We start from the raw sequence: 24205 nt of genomic DNA, 5'->3' as shown, positions 1-24205 counted from the left end.
ATCCGCAGCTTCCTGACTAGAAGACAGCTTAATGTGTGAAAGGCATTCAGATCCAATTGTTGAAAAACATGGCTTCCTCTACATAGAAAGACACAGGTTTCTTCCAGTTCATTTCTAAGTACGAGTGTGTGGTCTATGGTCCCTGACTTAAATTTCTTTCCTAGTCCTCAATCAATTCTTTGCACGAGGTACTGTGCTGGGTATTTTATGTATGTTATCTCAATTAATCTTCCTAACCACTAGGAAATAGGTACTGTTATCTCATTCGAGAGATAAGGAATCTGAGGTTCAGGCAGGTCAAAACCCTTGCACAAGATCACACAGCTAATAAGTGGACTCAAAGAATTTAAGAGATGGGAGTGGAGGAAGGGGGTAAAATTGTCAGGATGTGACAACCCATTGGTTATTTATAGGTGGTAAATCAAACAGAAGCAGTATCTGCATCTGAATGAATCAAAGTTCAAGTCACAACTCTTCATTACAAGGTAAGGGATAAAGAGACACATAAATAGTGCTGTGAGAATTCTTAGGAGGAGATAATCACTCTGATGATCAGCCAAACAAATGCAACAGAGCTTCATGGACATGGTGCCACTTGAAATGGATCTTGAAGGAAGAGCAAGCTTTCAGCAAGTGAAAACCATTGGGAGCTATTGCCTACTGAAGAAATAGCAAGAGAAAAGGCCAGAGGGGGAAAAAAAAAAAAAAAAAAGGGAGCCAGGGAAGGCAGGAGGTATATGTATAAAACGCTAAACGGCCCATGTGGTTACACTACTGGGAACAGGAAGGGGAGTTTTGGGGGTGGGGGATGATAACTGTGAAGAACTCTGAGTCCAAGGCCTGCCTACTTCATCTCAGTTCCTTTACAGCAGGATCCCTCACACGGCTGCTAGCAAATAAAAGCAAATAGGGTTAAACAAAAACAAAATCAAAACAAAACCAATAGAGCTGATAATCTAGAAAATTATTCCAGGTCGATTCAATGTACACACACATCCAACTAGATTTGCCCTCTTCTGGGTTTCCCTCCTGACACCTTGGACCCTAGTTCTCTGACATAGAATTTGGCTTTATCTGTTCCTTTGGTTTCTCCTTTTGTCTCAAACAAGGACTCCCCACTTCAGACCCTATTTGAGAACAATGCTCCAACTGTCAACCCGAAGCCCCACTATGGAGAAGGAGCTTAATTCAAAGTTAAAGAGATGGTCCTTCCTTAGAAAGCAAAGAGACACCACAGAAGGTTTGTGAGTAAAAGTGCAATATGATGTCACGTATTTTTGCTCTTAGAAGGTATTTAGCTGCTACATGTAAAGATGAATTTAAACATTTAGAGACTGGTGGATGAAAGACCAATGTGGTGGCACTGCAGTATTTAAGAAAATGTGGGTCAGAACAAGAATGATGATAGTGGAAATGGAGAGGAGAGAGTAGACGCAGGCAGTAAGGAAGAGGTAGAACTGTCAAGACATTCTAATCTACTGGCTATTTGTAGACAGTAACTCAAAATAATTAGAAGCAGAGGATGTGCCTTTGAAAAGTTCAGGATTCAAGTCACAGCTCTTCTTCTTCCACACTATGTGACTTTGGGCAAAAAACCTCGTCTCTCTAAACCTCAGCATCCTTATGTATGAGATACGAAGGGTAACAGTTCCAACCTCACCAAGCTGTACTCAAAAAGTAAATGAGATAATGTGTCCAAAACAATGATCACAATGCCTAGAACACAGCCAAAAATGTCAGAATTATCAAGATATATAAGTCAGAGGAGGAGCTAGAGTGAGTGATGCTATAGGACGCATAAGAGGTGGCTGGAGTCTAGGTGGCTGAGAGGGACATGCCAGGAAATCAAAAGTCACGTTCAACAGTAGAATTGATGTGTTTTAGAAAGCAGTTCACCATGCTCTCCTTTTATAGCATCATAATCTCTACGTTTTACATCTGGTGCTCTATCAGGACAGAGCCCCATGCTAATAACCCTAGGTTATCTTACTGCATGTCTGTAGCTATCAGGAACTGCTGCTTTGAAAAACTTGCCCTGAATTTTACATCTAATGTCCTCCTAACCAACAAAGTTGTGTATTTCATTTTGCCCCAGGAATCTGTGGATATATAAGTGTGTATTCATGTTAAAAAGATAAAACAATAATTTGTAATAGGTTCTCTAACATTCAAAATCAAGACAAACTTTTCCTTCAGTAACACTTAAATGGAGGTAGGTCACCAATAATATAATCAAAACAGTTAAGGGTAAATCAAGGATAATTAAAGGAAGATGTAAAACCAGGAATGGTCCCCCAAATAAAACTATGCAGGCCAATCCCTATCAAGAGTGGAACTCTAACTTACCTTGACAATAAGGATTCTAGAAGATCATCACTCAGAGGTAATCTGGAGGATTTGCACAGCCTTTTAATGTCTTTGGTGGGTAATACATTTTTTCTGCATTAAAACAGAGTAAATGAGCTTTCATATACCTTGTATACCTTTAGTAACAATTACATATTATAGGAAAGAAAATACATTTGTGATGTTTCCTGAGAATGTACACATGGAAGTATGAAAATTGGCATTGGAATTCACAATAAGGAAGAACAGTCATATTTCATTTCATCAACTTTTTCTATTTCAGAGGCCACCAGATTCCATCCTTACAAAGGCTTTTCCTTCAAGATGCAGATTCTTGGTTGGTGACAGTACAGCCTATTAAGGCTGCAGCCACAAGTGTTGCTCTAAGTAATTGATCTGCATTCTTGACCACTAGTCAAAAATGGTTCTGATATTTGAAAACATCTCTTAATTTGACAGGCATCTAGAGCCTCCAACACAAGTATGATATGACTTGAGGGTGTTTTTCTGTTCTTTTCCTTGGACCCAAAACCTTATAACCTGGAAGCTCCAGCTGGGGCCTCAATATTCACTTCAATTTTTTCAGATGCTAGCAGTTTTCTCTAGAGCAGCCCAACAGTCATTTTCTCCAGTCTTCTGGGGGCAAAGAAATGCTTGTTCAATGTTCTCATTCAGCCAACACTTTTCCAGGCATCAGGCAAAATTAGAACCAACAGGAAAGAAAGTTGGCTCTTTTCTTTGCAATGAGAATGTTTATATCTAGAATGAAAGCTTGTTGGATCTGGAAGAACCTCAGGTTATCTGGTCAAGCAGCCCCATTGTTCCCAAGAAGTGTTCCTTGAATGAAGGAGGGCCACACTTCTCACTCTGGGGAAGGGGCACCACCAGGGTGGAAGGCAGGGCCAGGGCCATGCAAAACTCAGGTCACACATCTTCTAGAAAGCTTGGGGAAGCTTAAAGAGTCAAGGAAAAATACCACCTTTATAAAAACTCAAAGAGGATGCATTATGGATTAATAAAAAAATGTTTATTTCTAAGACAAACTATGGGACCTGCACAGATATTCAGGGTATGCAGTTAGCCACTTGGGTGCAGACTTCAAGTTTGGGGATAAGGAAAGAGGTCACAAGGAAGAGAGATGGCAGTGGTGTGCAGCATAAGGATTAAAAGCTAGAGTGAGAACTAAGATTTTTCTAATTCTAGATGAAATCAGTAAATTTATATTTCTCCCCCACTGTATCAGGTCTGTAAGATGAATAAAAAAAAATTAAGATGTTTGCATCCAGTTGTATATAACAATGACTTAATGAAGCTGAACATGCAGACAATCAACGTATAAGAAATAGCTTATGCTGAGCTTCATTATTTTCAAGAAGAAATAATTTCAAAGAAATTCTACAGAATGTTTGCTTGAAAATTCCATTTTCTGTTTATTATAAAAGTTACATGTATAAATCCCCATCAGTAATAAAATAATGTAAAAAGATCACAACTCAAATTAACCCTTCTAACATTTTGATTTACTATGCTTCAGTTGAAAGCTTCTAGAAACAAATGAAAAGAACATGCAAGGGAGAGTCCTATTCTTTCAAAGGTACAGGGCCTCTCCTATTCCATCAACAAGACCAGCCTGGCCAACATGGTGAAACCCTGTCTCTACTAAAAATACAAAAAAAAAAAAAAAAAAACTTAGCTGGGTGTGGCGGTACAAGCCTGTAGTCCCAACTACTCAGGAGGCTGAGGCAGGAGAATCTCTTGAACCTGGGAGGTGGAGGTTGTAGTGAGCCGAGGTCATGCCACTGCACTCTAGCCTGGGTGACAGAACCAGATGCCATATTACACACACACACACACACACACACACACACACACACACACACACACAAAGCTCACCATCACTGGGAAATATATGTACCCAAATACTTCTCCGAAAATGATTTAAGGTGTCTGTGCTAAATAGTGGAGTATGAGTATGATGACACATGTCAATTTCTTTTTGCCCTTTTTGATAAAATAGAAATTCCTTCATTACTCAGGTTCACAGAAATGTAAATGATTAGAATCAATAAAACAAAAGCTTACTTTTCTCGATCTTCATACACACAGGAATAAATGAAACTGTCGAAATTCTCAAACATATTTTTCTTGAACTTTTCGTGGGCCAGTGCGATTAAGAAATCCACATCTGAACAGGTGTCCTCAGGTGCACGGTAGTGACGTACAATGGTTACAAATTCTTGTTCTGAGAGGTTTCCAACAGTAAAAGACATCAATATGTCTCTGTAATAAAAAGGGAAAAACATTTATAAGCTGATACATAAGAATACAGTATTTTACCTCTCCTTCTATTTAAAAGATCCAAATTCCATTTTATAAAACTTTTACCAACTGTACAGAGGTCAGGTGATTTTTTTAAACTTAATTTCTCTACTTGATTTGGGAGCAGCAGGAAGGCACCAATGCCAGAATGGAAAATCATAGGCACTGTAGCTTATAAATAAAAATGGCATTTTGCCCAGAGTCAAACACCTACCAAATAACAGCCTGCAACCAGGAAGTAAATTTTTAAAGGCCTTGAATGGTCAAAAAACCTGTCACCAAGTACATGACTTTATTCAATGCCTATTAATCTTCCTTACACAAAATAGTAACAGGCTTGTGTTTCTGGTTTCCTGGGACATAAGATTTGTTAAGTTAATAAATTAGAAAGGTGTTTTGGGATAGGGAAAGCAATCACGCACATTTCTGTAATAAAAAGTAAAAATGGACACACCCTAGCAGTGAGAAAAAGAAAAAAGAAAAAAATGAAACGTTAAAAGACCTATGTAAGCATACAGCTATCTGCATCTTTAGAAGGCAAATGATACTGAGATTATTAGGTAGAGCTTAAAAAACTAAATAACAACATATCAATGAAGAAGACTCGAGGCCTAACAAATTGGCTGAATTGTTTTCAATGTAACTCTGTGTGAAAGCCATAAACTATGCAGCATACATCAGAAAGAATTACATCAAAACAATTAAAATGCAAAATGTTATGCTGTTACAGGAATAAGCTTCCACTGTCTAGAAAATTTATTTACTGGAAATAATTCAGTTTCTAAGAATCCTGAATAAACAAGGGAATAGAAAATTTTATTTGGCCTTCTGCTAGAAAGAGGTCTTTCAGAATAAATGCTTTCAGTTCTTTCAGGTATTTCTGGACATTATCATTTAATAATTCTAGATTCTCCTAGTCAAGAATTTCCATAGAGTCTAGGAAAGCCTACAGCAATGATGTTGACCTATCTAAAGGAAATTCATTTCATCTACATCTACTTCTCAAGTTTCCTCGGTTGTTTTGTTTTGTTTAAATTTGGTTTTGCTTTTGTATTTTTAATGAGAAATTAATGCAAAATCCAACCAAGATGATCCCAGAATTTCAGCAAGTCAGGTCAGACAACCAATTAGTAATATTGGCAGGAGGCTCGCTATATGGAAAACACTGTAAAAGGCTCTCTGGCATTTTAACTTTTCCGAGTCTGTTATCTATTTGCACTGTCCAAGCATATAGAAGAACTTTCAAAGCCAGAAACTGGTAGGGCCACTTAAATAAACAGTAATAGCAATAACTTCTGCCATTTGTTGAGTACTAACTGTGTGCCAGGTCCTATGCTAGCAGGGACTTCTGACATGTAGCCTAGGAGGTGGTGCTACTATTATCCCCACTGTACAGATGTGAACTGAGGCAGAGAAATGTTAAGTAACCTGCCTAATGTCACAAAAGCCAGAACGTGAACCCATGTAGTCTGGCTCTAAAGCCCATGCTCTTGCATACTACTCTATCCCTCTTCTGTTGGGACACAGAAGGTGGAGAGAACTGATGGAGTGGGGCTCAGTCAGGAAATCTGCCTAAAGGCAGTGGGGTTTAAGCTGATTTTTTATGAACCTCTATTGCCTTTATTGTCTGTCATCTCTGCTTTGAGGGCTATCACTAACCATTATTTAAAAACTAAGAGAAAATAATTTCAGAAAACCTGAATCACCAACCATCACTGACACAGGGCTAAGTAACCACAAAAGAGCCACTCCAAGTAAAGCCCCTGGCTCCTCTACAACACTGGTCAAGAAATAGTCATGCCATGTGTGTAAAATGGAACACTACACCATCATTAAAAGTATGATGTTTGGGGCCAGGTGCGGTGGCTCATGCTCATAATCCCAGCACTTAGGGAGGCCAAGATGGGCAGATCGCCTGAGGTCAGGAGTTCGAGACCAGCCTGGCCAACGTGGTGAAACCCCATCTCTACTAAAAATACAAAAATTAGCTGGGCGTGGTGGCACACACCTATAATCCCAGCTACTCAGGAGGCTGAGGCACGAGAATCATTTGAACCCAAGAGGCAGAGGTTGTGGTAGCTGAGATTATGCCACTGCACTCCAGCCTGGGTGACAGAGTAAGACTCTGTCTCAAAAAAGAAAAATAAATAAATAGAAATAAAAAAGAAGATTATAGAAGAATATATCTAAAAGTTAAAAAAAAAGTTATGATGTCTGGGAGGCTGAGGCAGGAGGATTGCTTCAATCCAGCAGTTTGAGGCTGCAATGAGCTCTGACCATGCCACTGTACTCCAGCCTGGACAACATAGTGAGAACCCATCTCTACCAAAAAAAAAAAAAAAAAAAAAAAAAAAGCTGGGCATGGTGGCATACACCTATAATCCCAGCTACTTGGGAAGCTGAGGCAGGAGGATCACTTGAAGTTAGGAGTTTGAGGCTGCAGTGAGCTATGATCATACTGCTGCACTCCAGCATGAGTGACAGACCAAGACCCCACCTCTAAAAAAAGAAAAGTATGGTATTGATTGATATTTATTGGTATGATAGATGTCCATGCTATGTTGATAAATGTAGTATGATCCCAGTGAAAAATCAAAATACAGGTGCACATATGGTCATAGAAATAAGACCAGAAGGATGCATGCCAAAACATCAATAGTATTATCCTGAATGGCTGAGATGTCTTTTTAAAACAAAACGTATTTCCATTTTTTTCTGAATTTTTGTAATAATCAAATATTATTTTCATTGTCTAAATGAAAAAAAAAACATTTGAAAGCATTTCCTTTTGAGAGTAGAATATGGCGTGAAGAAGAGAAAGTGGCATGCTCCCAAGGACAAGGAAAAAGAACATGTGAAGCAATAACTAGAAACTTTCCATACATCTTTCACTAAACTTATTATAGCACCACCAGAACATAAAAGTTTATTTTCCTTTTCATTGGATAAACTGAAATTATCCTGGCTTCACTGCAGTTAAAATTTATATCTGCTGGGTTTCTGTATGCTTGGGTTTTAAACAGCTCAGTATTCCAGTTTTACATGGCGTTACATGAGAGTTTCAAACAAGCTGCGCTATACTTGAAACTGCTGACAGCCCTGCAGGGCATCAGGGGCTCCTGGAGCGGCTGCCTGTGTGGCTGCTGTGCCCACGTGAGGCAGGTTCCTGCACCAGGGATCTCAATCAGGATGTACAAGCCTCACCTTGCAGACCTCAGATGGCTGTCGCCACTCTGCCCCGCATTTGACACATGTGTGTTTTTCAGGATTCACCCCGCCCTGTTAAACTTTAGTAGGATTCACAAAGAATTAAAAATCAAAAGTCACACATTCCATTTTTTATTGTAGTAAAATACACATAGCATAAAATTTCCCATTTGTGACATTTAGTATATTCACAATGTTGTACAACCACCACCTCTATCTAGTTCTGAAACATTTCCATCACCCCAAATAAACCTCATACCCATTGAGCAACCACACCTCTTTCTTCCCTCCTTCCTAATCCTCCTCCCTATCCAGAAACCACTAATCTGCTATCTCTACAGATTTGCCAGATTCTGGATATTTTATATAAATGGAATTATGTAATATGTACTCTTTTGTGATTGGGTTCTCTCAGCACATTTTCAAAGTTCATCCATGTTGTAGCATGTATCAGGACTTCATCGTTTTTCACTGCTGAATTCTTATTCATTGTACTATCATACTATTGTTCATTGTATGAATGTGCCACACTTTGTTTATCCACTCATACGTACATGGACATGTGGGTTGTTGCCACCTTCGGCTGTTGTGAATAGTGCTGCTATGAACATCTGTATACAAGTTTTTGTGTAAACACCTGTTTTCAATTCTTTGGGTTACATATACCAAGGAGTGAAACTCCTGAGTCACAGGTAAGTCTGTTTAACCTATTGTGGCACTGTCAAACTGCTTTCTGCACACTCTATTTTTGCTTAGCAGCAGCCACAAAAACATAGGTCCAACTTCCATCAAGCATAGCCATTCCTCACCTAAAAACGTCATACTGAACTTGAAATAAGATCTGATAGCAAAATCTGATCTCAGTACTTCTTGACCAATCATTTCAGGGAAATAAAAATGTATTTTAAAAGGCAGTTGTGACTGTATTGATCTTGTGTCCTGTGATTATTATTACTAATCTTGAAGATTTAGATAGCAAGTTACCTTTGCCTTTAACCAACACTGTACTACATTCCTGGAACTAATATTTTAATACAGTATAATAGTATAATATCACAGTATTATTTAGTTAATCTTATAAGGGATGCTGCCATGATTTTCTCTTGGCTTTTGTAACTAAAGTCATAAGACTCAAAAAAATGCCAAGATGCTCTAGGGTATTGAGAATTCTATGCAGAATTCTGAAACATGAAACGCTAAACAGCTTTATAAGACATAATTCCATTAAAGTCATCCAGTAAAATGGTGAATCAAAACTTCCTTTTAAAGCTCTGAATCTCAGGGTATTTTCTTACTTGTTGAATCATTAAAGTTTAAGCAATGTCTTTCAAATAAACTAAAAAAAAATAGTTTTAGCATAAACAAGGGCTCAAGAGCCTAAGCCTTCAGACCCTAAGGCATACAGCAAAATCTAGTTGAGCCTAAATTAAACCAAGCAGCAGTTTTGGCGACAATTAGGTAGCACCCTTTCTCATTACTTTCAATTTGATATTCATCAAATAAAATGTGTTTTGCTTCCTGTAATCAGAAGCTGTGCACACCTGCTCATATTCTACCCTCCCTCAGGCTTTCCCTTACACTTGTGGGCCTAAGCTGCCCATACAAAACAGAAACCCTTGCTGTATTGTCACTTATATTCCAGCATGTCATACTGTGATTTTGTTCATTGTTGAATCTGTGGCTAGAGGATTGCCAGACAGTAGAGGGTGGTAGAGATAGCTGGTAGAATATGTGTCAGAGGAAGGAGAGATGGGAAAATACATCACAGAGAGTCCAATACAAATGTCTGACCAAACAGGTTTTGCTACAGGCCTAACCAGAGTCTAATGCCATGTACAAAGCTCTTCAACTCCACTGGAGAACAAGGCCATTACAGATGGCCACTTCACCTCCAGAGAGTGCAGTTATAGACTTGTGGTATAAGTGGTTTCTTCTGGAGTTATGCAACATGGTGACCTCACAAGACAGACCAAGGAATTCCACAGAAAAGGAGAAAAAGGGGTCACTGCAGACTATCAGAAAACTATCTACTCCAGCTGAGGTCACAAGCTTGTTTTCAACCAGGAGGCAGTGTGCTTTAGTGGAAAAAGTGTGAGCTTTCAAATTATATTGACCTGTATTAAAATTCCAGTCCCACTAATTCACCAGTAAATGGGAACTGTGGTAAACTACTCAACTTCTCTGAACCTCAGTTCCTTACCTGTGAAATGGGACAAGACCACTTGTGAAATAGAATTTTATTTTCCTATAGAAGCCAGGATGATATGTTAAAACAGAAGTCAGACCATGTTCTTTGCCTATTCAAAACCCTGTGAGGGCTGGCCATCTCTCTCAAAGTAGAACTCAAAGGCCTCATGATGGCTTACAAGGCCTGACATGATTGGCCCCTCCTCTGCTGTCGCTAGGAACTCATCCTCTACAACTCTTCCCATCCTTCCCTCTACACCTGCCTAAAACAAGCCAGGCACATTTCAACTTCAGAGCCTTTGTACTTGCTGTTCTCTCTACCTGGAATGGAATGTTCTTCCCCAAGACAGTCACACAGGCTATTCCTTCACCTCCTGTAGGGCATCTTATCTTGTTAGATGTCAGTTTCTCTGTGAGGCCCTCTCTGGCCAACCTTCTTAAAAGTGTGACCCCTGGCGGGGCATGGTGGCTCATGCCTGTAATCCCAGCACTTTGGGAGGCCAAGGTGGGCAGATCACCTGAGGTCAGGGGTTCAAGATCAGTCTGGCCAACATGGTGAAACCCTGTCTCTACAAAAATTAGCCAGGCGTGGTGGTGCACGCCTGTACCCCAGCTACTCGGGAGACTGAGGCAGAAGAATTGCTTGAACCTGGAAGGCAGAGGTTGCAGTGAGCTGAGATTGCACCATTGCCCTCCAGCCTGGGCAATAAGAGCGAAACCCCATCTCAAAAAAATAATAATAAAAACAATAAAAAGTGTGACCCCTTCCTCCACAACTCTGGCACTTCCTAATCCGTTTCCTGCTTTCTTTTCCTCAGTGTCATTCATCACACTCTAACGGTATATAATTACTTATTTTGAAGATAGTCTTTATCTCCCTCCCACCCCCACTGGAGTGTAAGATCCATAGAGAGCAGTGGTTTTTGTCTATTTTGTTCATTGTTGAATCTGTGACACCTTAAATAGCCCCTGGCACATAGTAAGCTCTCTATAACAAATAGTCTGATGAAGAAATGAAAAATGAGGATTAAGTTAGCAAGATATAAAAAGCATTCCGCATAGTACCTTGAACTACGAATGCTCAATAAATGATAGCAATTTTTATTATTCTCATCATCTCACAATGGAGATAATTTCAAGTTGTGTTAAACTGAAAGCACTACTTCTCTTAAGTAAGTTTATCTTGGAGAAATGTGAAATGCTTTTGATGATTCTGAAACCTTACAATCTATCTGCAGGATATAAAATGAAAATGGCATGCTTGTTTTAAACAGTCATATTCAGGAGTAAGTCTAAAGTACTAAAAAATAAACTCCAGGTATGCCTCCTTTTATACAATGAATAGATCTGAAATGCTCCATAAATACTTAATTTTTAGAAATTGAATTAGATGCCCTCTTTCACTCTCTATTACATATAAAGATATGCTATCTTTATCTTGGTCATTTTAAATTGGCAATGGCATCTAACATCTTAGCTTTAAATTCCTCTAATTTCTGTCAAGTTCTTAATGACAAGCAAGCACACTGAACCCTGAAAGAAATAATAAATCCTTTTTTTTTTAAGAGGCAGGGTCTTACTCTGCACCCAGGCTGGAGTGCAGTGGTGTGATCATGGCTCACTGCAACCACGGACTCCTGGACTCAAGCAATCCTCCCATCTTAGCCTCCCAAGTAGCTAGCTTCACAGGTGTGCACTACCACGCTTGGCTAATTTTTAAACTTTCTTGTAGAGATGGGGTCTTGCTATGTTGCCCAGGTTGGTCTCCTAGGCTCAAGTGATCCTCTCACTTTGGCCTCCCAAAGTGCTGGGGTTACAGGTGTGAGCCACTGTGCCCAGTTTAAAGAAATCCTTTTGAAACTAAATAACATTTACATACTATAAATAATAACAGCCAAATTCATCTGCCTTGTAAATTGAGTTTTTGATATATTTTCTCAAAGAGAAGTAAGTACATCTGCAGTGAAAATCATTGACCCTGTTGTCTTATTCCAAATAAATATAAGCAGCTTCATGTTTTCTCTGTATTACTGTTCTAATCTTCATTTCACATCAACTATAATACTATGATTTTTCCTGTTTTGACATGTAGTGGAATGTACATGGTAACTTTAATTTATTTAGTTTGAAATTCAGTATGTCTTGGTACACTCGACTTCAGGCCTATTTAAGTGTAGCCAAACAAAATGAGATATTTTCATGCAGTTAAGAGTAATTGCTGTATACCATTAACAGTCTATTCTTCACAGAAGTATAATTTTAGAAATCCTTTAAAATGTTCATCTATAATTCTTCCATGATTTGGTACAATATGCATTTAAACAAGCTAAAGCAACAGTGGGCTTTTTAGTTTTGTTTTTTAAATTGTGTCAACATTTTTGGTAACTGGTAACAGCAAATGAAGTCTCAATACCGGTGCTTACCATGCAAGGTAAGCAGAAGGAGTGAATATTAATTTCATTTACAAGCAGAGTTCTTCGTTTTCTACCACTGCCTTTGCATTAACACCCACTTTACGTTCAGGGATTATTTGTCTCCAAGCAAACCCCACTTCTTTGGCTTTTTGTTTTTCACTGTCTCTCACTTGGCTACCAGATGGTTTAGAGGCCTACAAGATCATGGTGAGCTCTGTGACAATCGGAGGGCCTTGTGTGATGAAGGGTGCCCCCAGCTAAACCCACAGGTTAGCTGATCATACAACAGGTGAATACAAAACACGGTCTGTGCTCTATTGGTGCTTATAATCAATTTAGTAATTCAAGATTTACTCACATCAAATAATTATCGGTAATATAATCAGATTCTTAAATCTTTTTGAACACACACTTTAAAATATAAAATTTGGGCCAGGCACGGAGCTTCTTAACTATAATTCTAGCAACTCGGGAAGCCAAAGTGGGAAGGTGACTTGAAGCCAAGAGTTCAAGGCCAGCCTGGGAAACCTAATGAGACTCCATTTCTACCAAAAAAATTAAAAAATTAACCAGGCATGGTAGCACGTGCCTGTAATCCCAGCTACTTGGGAGGCTGAGGTGGGAGGATCATTTGAGCCAAGGAGGTCAAAGTTGCAGTGAGCTATGATCATTCTGCTGTACACCAGCCTGGGTGACAGAGCAAGACCATGTCTCAAAGGAAAACAAAATGTGTATATATATATACAGGCTTTACTCCATTATAAAAGTAATACATTTCCAATTATAGAGAATTTGGATAATATGTAAAAGCAAGGATAAAAAGTAAAGAAAAACCATACACACCCCTGCCACCCAAATATAACCAAGTAAACATCCTGGTACACTCCTCTGCAGTCTCTTTACTATGCATGGGCATTTGTCTTTTTCTTAATAGGTGTGAACATATTTTCATCTTTTTCACTTAACTAATACATTTCCATGTTATTACAGACTATTCTGAAACCAAAATGCTAAACCATACTTCTGTTACTGGATATTACATGTTTTTTTTTTCCAAATTTTTATACAAATAATGCCATAATGAGCATCTATATGCATAAACATTTGTCTGTATTTACAATTATTCCCTTCGGATGGTGTTCCAGAAGTACAATTAGTCAGGCAAAACAAAGGAACATTTGACCAGCTAGGCAACATAGCAAGACCCCATCTCTACAGAAATTTTAAAAAATTAGCTTGGCATTGTGGTGTGTGCCTAGGGTCCCAGCTACTTGGGAGACTGAGAGGCCAGGAGGATAGCTTGAGTCCAGGAGTTTGAGGCTTCAGTGAGCTATGATGGTATCACTGCACTCCAGCCTGAGTGACAGAGTGAGAAAGTGTCTCAAAAAAGAAAAGTAAAATAACAATTAAAAAGACTGTAATCCCAGCACTTTGGGAGGCCGAGGCAGGCGGATCACAAGGCCAGGAGATCGAGACCATCCCGGCTAACACGGTGAAACCCCATCTCTACTAAAAATACAAAAAATTAGCCGGGCGTGGTGGCGGGCGCCTGTAGTCCCAGCTACTCAGGAGGCTGTGGCAGGAGAATGGCGCGAACCCAGGAGGCGGAGCTTGCAGTGAGCCGAGATCGCGCCACTGCGCTCCAGTCTGGGCAACAGAGCGAGACTCCATCTCAAAAAAAAAAAAAAAAAAAAAAAAAAAAATTAAAAAGAAAGTAACACTTAAAAAGGTCTTGACACACAGTACTAAGTTGCTTTTACCCTCCCATCAGCAATGAGGAAGAGTCCTCAGCAATGGAATATCCTTTCAAAAGGTGTTTCCTGTCAAATATGGAGACGGAAGTAAAAGAAAAAAAAAAGTGTGTGTGTGGTTTTTTTTTCTTTCTTTCTTTCTTTTTATTATTATTATTATTATACTTTAAGTTGTAGGGTACATGTGCATAACATGCAGGTTTGTTACATATGTATACTTGTGCCATGTTGGTGTGCTGCACCCATCAACTCATCATTTACATCAGGTATAACTCCCAATGCAATCCCTCCCCCCTCCCCCCTCCCCATGATAGGCCCCTGCGTGTGATGTTCCCCTTCCTGAGTCCAAGTGATCTTATTGTTCAGTTCCCACCTATGAGTGAGAACATGCGGTGTTTGGTTTTCTGTTCTTGTGATAGTTTGCTAAGAATGATGGTTTCCAGCTGCATCCATGTCCCTACAAAGGACGCAAACTCATCCTTTTTGATGGCTGCATAGTATTCCATGGTGTATATGTGCCACATTTTCTTAATCCAATCTGTCACTGATGGACATTTGGGTTGATTCCAAGTCTTTGCTATTGTGAATAGTGCTGCAATAAACATACGTGTGCATGTGTCTTTATAGCAGCATAATTTATAATCCTTTGGGTATATACCCAGTAATGGGATGGCTGGGTCATATGGTACATCTAGTTCTAGATCCTTGAGGAATCGCCATACTGTTTTCCATAATGGTTGAACTAGTTTACAATCCCACCAACAGTGTAAAAGTGTTCCTATTTCTCCACATCCTCTCCAGCACCTGTTGTTTCCTGACTTTTTAATGATCGCCATTCTAACTGGTGTGAGATGGTATCTCATTGTGGTTTTGATTTGCATTTCTCTGATGGCCAGTGATGATGAGCATTTTTTCATGTGTCTGTTGGCTGTATCTGACAAAGGGCTAATATCCAGAACCTACAAAGAACTCAAACAAATTTACAAGAAAAAAACAAACAACCCCATCAAAAAGTGGGCAAAGGATATGAACAGACATTTTTCTTTCTTTCTTTAACAGAGTCTCGCTCTGTCACTCAGGCTGGAGTGGAGTGGTGCGATCTCAGATCATTGCAACCTCTCCCTCCTGGGATCAAGTGAGCCTCCAACCTCAGCCTCCTGAGTATCTGGGGGCTGCAGGTATGTGCCACCACGCCCAGCAATTTTTTTTTTTTTTGGTAGAGACGGGGTTGGCTTTTTGTTTTGCCCAGGCTGGTTTCAAACTCCTGGGCTCAAGCCATCTGCCTGTCTCAGCCTCCCCAACACTGGGATTATAGGCATGAACCACCATGCCTGGCCATAAAAGCGTTTCCTAATTCAACAAGTAAAAATGATGCCTCATTTTAATCAATAATAATTTGATTGCTAATAAACTTCAACATCTCTTCCCCTTATTTAAGAAATATTCTTCTATTGTGTTCTGTCTGCACACATCCCTTGTCCATGAATCCATTCATTCATTCGTTCATTCATTCATTCAATAAACACTGATTGAACATTAACTTTATGTTGAATGATGGAAAATAATAGAGGAATGGACCAGATTTGACTCCCAATCCTCAATATCTACATCCTAGAATTAACCACAGACTAGAGGAAAAGCCAAGTCAGTGAAGTAGAAAGAGTGCTACAATAAAGATACGTCCAAAAGCTCAGAGAAAGTACCCCTCATCCAGTCTGACATGTGTATACATGTAGGGAGAAAATCAGGAAAGCTTCACGGCAGAGATGGTAGCAGAGCAGATCTTGAAGATGAAAGGCAATCTGCCAACCAGAGAAGTGGGAGCTGAGTAAGGGAAGGAGGCTGAGAGGAATGGGAGAAAGAATCATATCCTCAAAGATTCAAAGAGGGCAGGAAGAGCCAGGTGCGGTAGATCACACCTGTAATCCCAGCACTTTGGGATGCTGAGGCAGGTGGGTCACTTGATGTCAGGAGTTTGAGATCAGCCTGACCAACATGGTGAAACCCCATCTCTACTAAAAATACAAAAAAAAAAAAAAAAATTACTGGGCATGATGGTGCACACCTGTAGCCCCAGATACTTGGGAGGCTGAGGCAGGAGAATTGCTTGAACCCAGGAGGCGGAGGTTGCAGTAAGCCGAGATTGTGCCACTGCACTCTAGCCTGGGCGATGATGAAGCAACACTCTATCTCGAAAAAAGAAAAAAGAGGGCAAGAAGACGGTATAATACATCTGAAAAGCTGTACAAAGTGTTAATAACAGGCACAGACATTATCAAGAGCTCAGTGTATGTCAAACATTGATCTGCTTCACATGCATAGACTCATTTAACCCTCATGACAATCCTTTCAGTAGGAACTTGGTTCCCATTATACTGATGAGGAACTAAGGCCCAGACAGCTTTAACAGATTGCCCAAGGGCACAATACTATTAATAGTAAGAAGTGGAGCCAAGAATTGAACCACGATGTTCAGGGTTCATAGAATGATTAGAATATAGTGAAAACAAAGCAAAAGATAAATTAGAGAGCTGGCAGGTGGGGCCCAATCACGAGAGGTGCATGTGTGTGCCATGTTAGGATACCCAGGTTTTCTTCTGTTGGTGAAGGGAATCTCTTGAAGGGTGTTGAGCAAGACAGCAATATGAGCAGAGAGTTAGAAGCCCAAGTACTCAGGAAGCAATGCAGAGGTAGGCACGGGAGTGCTTCTGGGATGAAGAGAATGGGCTGAGGTTGCAGCTCAGAGGCAAAACTAGAATTGAATGTGCTGGACCTCGGATGGACTCTAAGCCTCTTGTTGAGTGTCTGGGAGACAGGGCCATCATGGAAGCTAGCTTTGGACAGCAGGAGGGACACCTTTTCTACTGAGATGAAAAAGGAATGCCAAGTTGTGGATGTGGGGGCATGGGTGTGGTTTACATCTCAGGATCTCTATATGCTCTATTAACCTGGAGATGAGGTTTTCTGTTATAAATCGGAGGAAAATGGTGAAGTTAGGAGCTTAAGAGTGAGAAAGTTTGAAATATCCATTGTGGAGAGTGGAAACAGGTACTAGGCCTTGATTCCCTCCTTAACTGCTTCTTCATCCTCAGCTACTCACTGATCCATCAGTTGTTCAGCTTGTCATCTGTGCCTTTGATTTCTATTGGTCCTTTCCTTTCAGCATATAGAATGTTCATGTCTCTCTCAACTTAAAACAACAGCAAAACCCAGTCCATGACCTTCTGCCCAGTAAAGTCATCCTGGTAGTGTCCACCAGCCTGGCAGAACCTGTCTTCCACAGCAGCCTGGTGACAAGAAGCAGCCACAGCAGCGGCGTTTGGCAGTGGTCTGGCCATCCCCAGACAAAATAAGCATCCCTGGGGTTCCTGGACAACAAAGGGCAAAGGAAAAGAGAAGAGGTCTCAAGAATAGACTGACAAATCTCCAAGAGGAATTCCAGATAATATGGCAAATGGGAATTAAATGAGAAAGTAAAAGAGAGGTGACCACATGCCAATCTGGAGCAGGTGGCATGTGTCGTGATGGTTCAAGGGCAATCAAGGAGTTCACATTTATGGTGAAGATTTCTCTTGATTTCTTTTCCTCCTGTCATCTTATTTTGTGTTTTCAGTTTTTCATGTATTGTTGCTATTACCTTATATTGATTGCTACTTGTCTTTTGCAATACAGCCTAAATGTGGCAGGTTCTTGAATAACATCACCTCATTCAACATCATTTTATGATAATGCTGATTGGGAAAAAAATGGCTCCAGGCTGGAGCCACTGTCTGCATGAAGTTTGTACTTTCTCTCCATGTCTGCACGGGTTTTCTCTGGTTTCTTCTCACGTCCCGAAGCTGTGCACATGAGGTGAGCTGGCATGTCCATATGGTCCCAGTGTGACTGAGTGTGGATGTGTGAGTGCACCCTGCGATGGGATGGTGTCCTGTCCAGGGCTGGTTCCCATCTTGTACCCTGAGCTGCTGGGACAGGCTCCAGCCACTCATGACCTTGAACTGGAATAAGTGGGTTGGAAAATGAATGAACAAATGAATACAAATTAGGATAAAATAAAAACTCATCAAGTCTATGACGATAAAGGACATGGGACAAAAACGCTCAGCAAGCCTGCTCTACTTCTGATTTTTTGGTTTTTAACTGCAAGGTGGGAAAAGATGCTCCTTACGGTGTTTGCTCTGCAAACATTTATTCCCTGATTTCACCCATCACTACCACGGCCACTGCCACTCACTGATTCACCAAAATTGGGTAAATCATTGTCTTGTTTTTATTAATTTTTTTTTTTTGAGACAGAGTTTCACTCTTGTTGCCTAGGCTGGAGTGCAATAGGGTGATCTCGGCTCACTGTAACCTCTGCCTCCGTGGTTTAAGCGATTCTCCTGCCTCAGTCTCCCGAGTAGCTGGGATTACAGGCGCCCGCCACCATACCCGGCTAATTTTTTGTATTTTTAGTAGAGACAGGATTTCACCATGTTGGCCAGGCTGGTCTCAAGCTCCTGAACTTAGGTGATCCACCTGCTTCGGCCTCCCAACGTGCTGGGATTACAGGCATTTGTCACTGCGCCCGGTCTATTCATCTTTCTTAAATGTATGTATGGCTCACATTTATTTCAATGCTCGATGTTGTAAGTGGTTGGGTCTTTATTTAGAAGTTTGGTGATTTTTTTGTGAACAGAACTATGCTGCAGGAACTTCACTTTTGTTTACCTCTATTAGCCTAAGGGAAAATTGGTTTCATTATATGTCATTCACCTAAAGTCACAGTTTCTGAAAACCTATTGACAGCATTAAGGATTTACCGTATTTGGTTTGCTCTTAGGTTCTGCAATTCCATTTAGAATCCTATTCTTGATTAACTTGAAATTGCCCTAAAATATCTTAAACCTATATATACCTAATTATCTTTTTTTTTTTTGAGACGGAGTCTTGCTCTGTAGCCCGGGCTGGAGTGCAGTGGCCGGATCTCAGCTCACTGCAAGCTCCGCCCCCCCGGTTTAGGCCATTCTCCTGCCTCAGCCTCCGGAGTAGCTGGGACTACAGGCGCCCGCCACCTCGCCCGGCTAGTTTTTTGTATTTTTAGTAGAGACGGGGTTTCACGGGGTTAGCCAGGATGGTCTCGATCTCCTGACCTCGTGATCCGCCCGTCTCGGCCTCCCAAAGTGCTGGGATTACAGGCTTGAGCCACCGCGCCCGGCCTATATACCTAATTATCAAAGAAATAGATGAAATATGATTTCACATTCAGATACAATATGAGGAATCTTGCCCTTAGTCTCCTTATTCTCTCTTTCTGAGTTTCGGTTATTTTATCTGTGGCATAACCCATATCATCTACCTTTTTAATTTTTCTAATCATGTCATTCACCTCTTTGAAATCATGTTTTTGCTTTGAATTCACTATGTAAGCGTGTGTGGTGTGTGTGTGTGTGTGTGTATAAAATCTGTTTTAATGTCCAATGCTGCTCCAGTTTTTAAAGATAAGATGTCCTCTTTGAGTTCTTAATTTTGATTTTTTTCATCATGTTCTGGATTAAGTTATTAAAGTAATATATTACTTTGAACAATTTACTAAAGAAACTAGATATTTTTGGTTTTCTTAAAGATTTAAAAAACATTTCTATTGTTCCATGCATAAAAAACAACTTGTTTACCCTCAAAGCACTGAAGATTTAACCACTGCCTCTGTGTATTGCCTGAGGTAATATCTTTTTGGGTTTTAGAGCATTGGTTCTGCTGGTGATGGTGGCATTTTTAAGCGTTGTTTTGGATAAGTTTGCTTTGATGCTTATAAGAGTCTTTTCTTTTATGTGACCTTTCACATTTTTACCAAGGTATATTTAATGATCCCTTTTCATATATTTTACATGGATCAGAGTGAATTCTCTCAATTTACAAATACTTCATTGAGCTTAGAAAATGATTTTTTAAATGATCTTTGATTATCACTTTAGCTGCATTTATTTAGTTCTCTCTGCCTTCCTTTCTGCTCTCTTCTTTGTCACTGTTTCAATCCCTCTTTTGGTGGTGTTTCCGAAGATAGTTCTCTGGTTTATTACCAAGTTTCTGCAGTGTCCAGTTTTCTATCAGTGCCTCTAATTTAATTTTTAATTCATAAAATGTGTTTTGTAAGTTTTAACACATCTTTCTTTATTCTTCTCTGCTTGCTTCTCAAAATGGCTTGCTCCTGCTGAGACTCTGATATATTTTGTTGTGACCATAATGAAAATTTTAAGGCCCCCCAACCATCTGAATGGACGCCTCCTCTCAACCAAGGGCATTCCAAAGTTAACCTGAAAAACTAGTTCAGGCCATGATGGGAAGTGGGAGCCAGACATGCTTCATTATACCCTCCTCCCTTTTGGAATTATTGATAGAACAGACTTTTTAAGTCTGATGAGAAACATGTACAATCTATTCTCTCTGAAGCCTGCTACCTGGAGGCTTCATCTGCATGGTAAAACCTTGGTCTTCACAACCCCTTATAGTAATGCAGACATTCCTTTCTATTGATAATAACTCTTTCAACCCATTGCCAATCAGAAATCTTTAAATCTACCTATGACCCAAAAGCCTGCTCTACCCTCCACCCCTTCAAATTGTCCCACCTTCCCGGACCAAACCAATGTATATCTTACATGTATTTATTGAAGTCTGAAGTCCCCCTAAAATGCATAAACCAAGCTGTGCCCTGACCTACCTTGGGCATATGTCTCAGGACCTCCTCAGGCTCTGTCACGGGCATGTCCCTAACCTTGGCAAAATAAACTTTCTAAATTGATTGAGACGTTTCTCAGATACTTTTGGTTTACAATAACATAACTAGTTTCTTAGAACAAACAAACAAAAACTAACTTTTCATACAACAAATCACTTTCAGAATCTGTATGGATTCTCCTGTAGTGCATGATTTAGTTTTTTTCTGCTCATGCAACTTTACAAAGAGGTCTCTAGAACAGTCCTGGGCATTGGTGTGTGGCTACGGTTCACAAATTCCACAGGCTCTGTCACAGATGGCGCATGCATGTGTATGTGTCCGTGTGTGTAGACAGAGGGAGAGTGGCCAAGGAAAGGAGGGACCTAGTTGTATCCGTCATAAATAAATGTGCCAAATCACTATGAAAAGAGGGCACATTTATTTAGGGAAGGAGGGTGGGAGGGAGGAAGAAAGACCAGCTTTTGATTTAGAGACCAAGAAGCCAAATTTGGGATAGGTGTTTGGTAGGAAAAGAAGAGGATGAGGGGCAGAGTAAAAGCTGGGAGCCTTGTCCCAATACCCCAACCACTGACAAACGAATTCCAAGAGAGGCTCTCCATGCAGTGTTCCAGAGTTGTGTAGTTCACAACCAGCACAACCCTTAGCAGTGGCTCTTCCCTGGGACCACTGACTCACATGGAAGCCCTAGGGTAGACTTTTGGGCTTGTGCTCAATTGACAAATTGTCACTAAGGCAACTAGGTCTCTCATGCCAGGAAATAAATCAAAAAGGCAGAAATATAAGTCCATCAATGAATAAAATGATTTACTTCCTTACCAGAACATGAAATAGGAGAATTTCTTACATTTTATTGTTGTGGCCTATTTTTTTATTTGTTTTGGGTCTTCTATGAAGAATTCTGAGCTTGGGAGAGGGTAGTACTGGGCTGAAAATCAAATCACTTATCTGAATTAGAAGTCATAGACACGATCTAGGCAAGTTATCCGGCTACATTTTGACAGTGACTGGAACTTTGAAACTTTGCAATGTCAGTAAGAAATCATTTTCAATCCAGATAATGTAATGAGAACTTGTTCTTGGCTCCTTGTTTTAAACACTCTGTGCTTAAATTCTGTGTAATGGATCCCAGCATGTAACCACAGAACATCAGTCCTAAATATAGCAGTTTTCAAAGTAATGGAAGAAATCCATATGCTGATAGCTTCATCTCTAAAACTTAGGTGGCTCTAAATCAAAAATAAAGTAAATAGGCTCACCTAGTAAGTGTTTCACATTTCTACTTATAAAATATAAGGGAAAATGAGCGTGAATTAATTAAGATCAAACCAAATGGGGAAGCTGGTTGTCAGTTACAACCGTAACTTCCCTGCCACTTCAGGGACCCAGCCATATTCCAGCTTAGGGAGGGAGTGTGCAACTCTAGCAGGCACTGGCACAAAGTTCTACCCAGGTTACAGAATGGTCACTCACGGGGTCCAATTTGTACTGAGCTCATTTGTTGCAATGGTAACTAGCCACAACCAGAGCCACTTCACGCCCAAGCCTCCTGCAGCGGGGAATTAAACCTGCATGGTGGCAGCAGATACAAACAGTGCAGGGCCTCTGTGCCTCAAGGGGCAGTGAGCTTTTCTCAAAGTCATTTCCATTCCCTCTGTGGGATATTGCACCATTGCCTTCAATACTTCCCTCTCGCTATCTGCGCCCTTTCCCGTGTCGTTCTGCTGTTGCACTCTCTAAAGGGGCACAATTTTCCTGATCTTTAACAATGGGGTCAGCTACAGGACTTGTTTTGGCCAAGAGAATGATGTGGAAGTCAAAGTGTGCCAGTTCTGAGCCTAGCCCTCAAGAAGTCTTCTTGTTTCCCACTCCAACTGCACTTCTGCCATCGCCATGAGAACGACATACTTGGGTTAGCCCGCTGCTCCTTGAAGGAGAATGACAGACATGTGGAACAGAGCCACCCCAGCTGGGCCCAGCTCAGATCAACGAACAGACCTGTAAGCCCAGCTCAGCCAGCCCACAGACCTGTAAGCTAAATAAATGTGTGTGTGCGTGTATGTGTGTGTGTGTTTGTGTGACAGAGATTTTCAGGTCATTTACTACACATCAAAATTCTGGCAATGATGATTGATGTACTCTCCTAAGTCCTGCCTTCTTGCACTTTCTTCTCCTTCACACCCCAGTGCTAAGAGGCAGCTTCAAACCCCAGTGTTAAGCTGGACCTCAAGAAGGTGGACACCTGGGCTATGGCACATGATGCCTCTGGCAGAATTAATTTGACTGAATGATATATTTCCGTATTCTGACGGAATGATATTATTTTCTTCTAAGGAATACTGTCAGAAACAGCCACCTGTCCTTCATCCCTGGGTATCCTGGGGCATGCTACTGAGACCACCACTCACCTACCAGAGAGTCCTTTCTGTGAGTGGCCAGTGGAGAATGTCTTTCTTGCGCTCTGCATTAGGATCCCTTTTCCTAAGCAACTGGCTTATTGTTGCTTTATGTTTTTTTTTGTTTGGGGTTTGGTTTTTTTGTTTGTTTGTTTTTTGAGACAGTGTCTCACTCTGTTGTTCAAGTTAAGAGTATAGTGGTGTGATCACAGCTCCCTGCAGCCTTGACCTCCCCAGGTTCAGGTGATCCTCCCACCTCAGCCTCCCTAGTAGCTGGGGACCACAGGTGTGCACCACCATGTCCAGGTAATTTTTATATTTCTAGTAGAGATGGGGTTTTACCATGTTGCCCAGGTTGGTTGGAAACTCCTGGGCTCAAGTGGTCCACCAGCCTTGGCCTGCCACAGTGCTGAGATTACAGGCATGAGCCACCACACCCAGCTTATAGTTGCTTTATGAACACCATGAACTGATCATGGTCTCCTATTTTGCACTGACCTCTAGGAAGCCTGTGGCTGACTGCTAGTAAATGCCCCTAACTTCAGAGCCTGTAAATATACTCTGTATGCCAACCCCACTCCTGGCTCCCTTGTTCTTTCCTACTTATATTTTTTCTTTTTAGTATTTGCATATTCATTTTATGCTATAGAACTGTCTACATCTTTCTAGCTTACCTTAAATCCATTTCTGAAACAAGGCAAAATAGATAAATATAAAAATACATACAGTAGCGAGAAGAACTGAAGGGGTATTTACCCAGAAAGTTTTTTTAAATCCTACCCCAACTGCCCCTATTCCAAAAGACAGTCTTCCAGAAAAGGCAGAGTCAAGGAAAAAGATTTTAATCAGAGCCAAGATCTCAAAGTTGGT

The 24205-nt window shown here is 40.5% G+C and overlaps 1 protein-coding gene across 1 annotated transcript in view; it reads right to left on the bottom strand.

Annotated features, from left to right (window-relative positions):
- LOC105463430 (EF-hand domain containing 2) overlaps positions 1-24205 on the bottom strand; it is a 197036-nt gene that overhangs the window by 25976 nt on the left and 146855 nt on the right. The window contains exons 12-13 of the mRNA XM_071089226.1: positions 4429-4626; positions 2347-2439 (exon numbers count right to left, since the gene is read on the bottom strand). Coding sequence (XP_070945327.1) covers positions 2347-2439; positions 4429-4626 — 291 coding nt within the window. The remainder of the gene's footprint in view (positions 1-2346; positions 2440-4428; positions 4627-24205) is intronic.

Source organism: Macaca nemestrina, chromosome X (genome assembly GCF_043159975.1).
Source record: "Macaca nemestrina isolate mMacNem1 chromosome X, mMacNem.hap1, whole genome shotgun sequence".
Lineage (NCBI taxonomy): Eukaryota > Metazoa > Chordata > Mammalia > Primates > Cercopithecidae > Macaca > Macaca nemestrina.
Note: the sequence above shows the minus strand (reverse complement) of the source record. Positions and strands in the feature narration are given on the sequence as shown.